Source organism: Marmota marmota, unplaced genomic scaffold, assembly GCF_001458135.2.
Source record: "Marmota marmota marmota unplaced genomic scaffold, marMar, whole genome shotgun sequence".
Taxonomy (NCBI): Eukaryota; Metazoa; Chordata; class Mammalia; order Rodentia; family Sciuridae; genus Marmota; species Marmota marmota.
In genome coordinates, this window is record NW_026002996.1 from 1 (window position 1) to 2,215 (window position 2,215).

The window sequence follows — 2,215 nt, forward strand, 5'->3', positions numbered from 1 at the left end:
AAATAAACTTCAGCATGCAGTTGCGATTGCTGCCTTGGCTCTGCATCCCCTGTGTCCCGGTTATTTCGTGACCCTTACCCAGGGACCCGAACGCTCTAGACGTTCACAGAAGCCCACAAGGGGTTGAGATTGTGGGCTAAAAGAACAGAGCACGCCCACACAGAGCCATGGAGCCCGCTGCTCTCACCTTGGGGATGATGAACCCTCGAAAATAAGTGTCCTTGGTGACTATGTGAGGCACACCAACGGGAATGAGGTCTGCGAATCTCTGAATCTCATGGATGACGGCCTCCGTGTAAGGCATCTTGGTGCGGTCATCAAGGGCTGGTGGGCGGTGTGAGCCAATCACCTGCTCAATCTCCTTTTGGACCCTTTCTGCACCAAAGAGGGGAAGCATGAGCCTCTTTTCACATAAGCATTTCACCAGCGACACTGTTTCAGTGGGTCAGTGAGCCAAGAAAATCCTAGGGCAAAAGCTTACATCATTGATATACTTCAGAGCAATCAGCTGGGGTGATGAGAGGAAGAATTAGAATTCTAACCCTTTCAAATTCAATGAATCTAATGAACTGTCTCCTATATGCACAGAAACCCTGCAGGCACACAGCATGCACACAAGCACACATGCACACCCACACCCCACATTCACAACTTCACAAGGAATTTTAGGTTAATAACTCCATATTAAGAACCTGTCAAAACTTCACCCTCAAAGATGAACAGAAAATGATCCAATATTTGTGTGCATGTGTGTTCATTACAGGTGAACACTGCACTCAATCCTCAGGAAAATCACAGTGGAATAGATCAATGGATTAATCTATGAGCAAGTGGATAAAGAAATGATTGCATAAATCAGTCAAACAGATCAATTCTTGAATGAAAAGATTGATAATTAATGAAATGAGCAAACAAATGAACGGATTGTGTATTCGGCTTATCAACTGATAGATGGATGGAATAAAGAATCAATTAAGAAACAATTATCAATTATCAATTCATTGGGTTCATTGCTTTATTTACCAATCACATAAATGTTGGATTTATGGGGCCATGTCCATGTGAATGGATAAATTAGTGAATGTCTGATAAAACAAAGGAATAAATGAAGGGGTAGGTGGAATGATAAATGAGAGATGATAAATGAATCATCATTAAGTGGATAAGTGAGGGAATGGATGGATGGATGGGTGGCTGGATGTGGGATGAATAAGAAGATGGTTGATAAAAGGTTTAAGGAATGAAACCCAGTTAATAAAAAATGGGTGGGTGTCGTGTGAATGAATGAATGAGCCAAGTCATCAGTGACCAACAGTCCATTCAACTCTTCTTGTGAATAGCATCAACTCATGAATGAATTAATCCAAATAAATGAATGAAACTGTCCGTGAATGAATTATAAATGAACTGATCAGTGAATATACAAGTGGATTAATCAATAAAAGATGGACAGCTGGATGGGAAAAGCACTGGAAGAACAGATTGACAGATTTGTCACTGACCCAATCACCAACAGCATTGGCTCAGCAGGAGACCTCCTGAGCCTGCCCAGCTCCTGAAACATCCCTCTCTGGTCCACTGTCTTTCTTTCCTGTGCAGCCCTGGGCCTCACCCTTGGATTTCCTCAGCTCCTCCAACAGACACTGAGCCTCATCCATGGAGGACTGCAGCCCAGAAGGGGATCAGAGGACCCTCCCCACGCGCTCTCCCGGGCCCACCTGCCACGTGAGGGTACTTGAGCATGAGCAGGAAGCCGTAGCGCAGAGTGGTGCTGGTGGTCTCAGTGCCCGCGAAGAAGAGGGACAGCAAGGTAAGGGCGAGGTTCTTGTGGTGGAACTCGCTCTGCAGGTTGGACTTCTCCTGGGCCCAGAGGTGTGGAGAGGGAGGGCAGGTCAGGGCCTGGAGCCCACTGGGGACTCGCCTGCCCCCCAGGCCCCTCCCTCTGTCTCTGGGTCTCCCCCGGGGTCCCTGGGTCTCAGCAGGGCCAACCCCGAGTCTCTCTCCTCCTCATGGCTCTGCCTGGCTTGGTGTCTCTCTCTCTCCGTCTCTTTGGCTTGTTTCTGGTTTTTGTCCCCAGTCCCTTCCTGCCTCTAAGGGTCTTTTCTCCTGTTTCTTTTGGTCCCTGTGTGTCCCCATCACCCAGCGCCTTTTCCCCTCTCCCTCTCATGTCAGTCCCCTCCTCCTTTCCCTGGTCTTCCTCTCCCCCCCCAGCTCC

The 2,215-nt window shown here is 47.8% G+C and overlaps 1 protein-coding gene across 1 annotated transcript; it reads right to left on the reverse strand.

Moving 5' to 3' along the window:
• Positions 1–49: 49 nt before the first annotated feature.
• On the reverse strand, positions 50–2,128 carry LOC107135208 (cytochrome P450 2B4-like). Its single transcript, XM_015477123.2, has 2 exons — positions 1,719–2,128; positions 50–375 (listed from the first exon to the last, which is right to left on the reverse strand). Exons 1-2 carry the CDS (start codon positions 1,741–1,743, stop codon positions 137–139), a joined length of 264 nt encoding a protein of 87 aa, XP_015332609.2. The 5' UTR covers positions 1,744–2,128; the 3' UTR covers positions 50–136.
• Positions 2,129–2,215: the final 87 nt, after the last annotated feature.

Excerpts from the sequence above, each read along its gene's own strand:
- LOC107135208 (XM_015477123.2), bottom strand. The coding sequence starts at position 1,743 with ATGCTCAAGTACCCTCACGTGGCAG. Across the intron at positions 376-1,718 it reads CAAGTACCCTCACGTGGCAG|AAAGGGTCCAAAAGGAGATT; the intron begins GTGGGCCCGGGA and ends TCTTTGGTGCAG.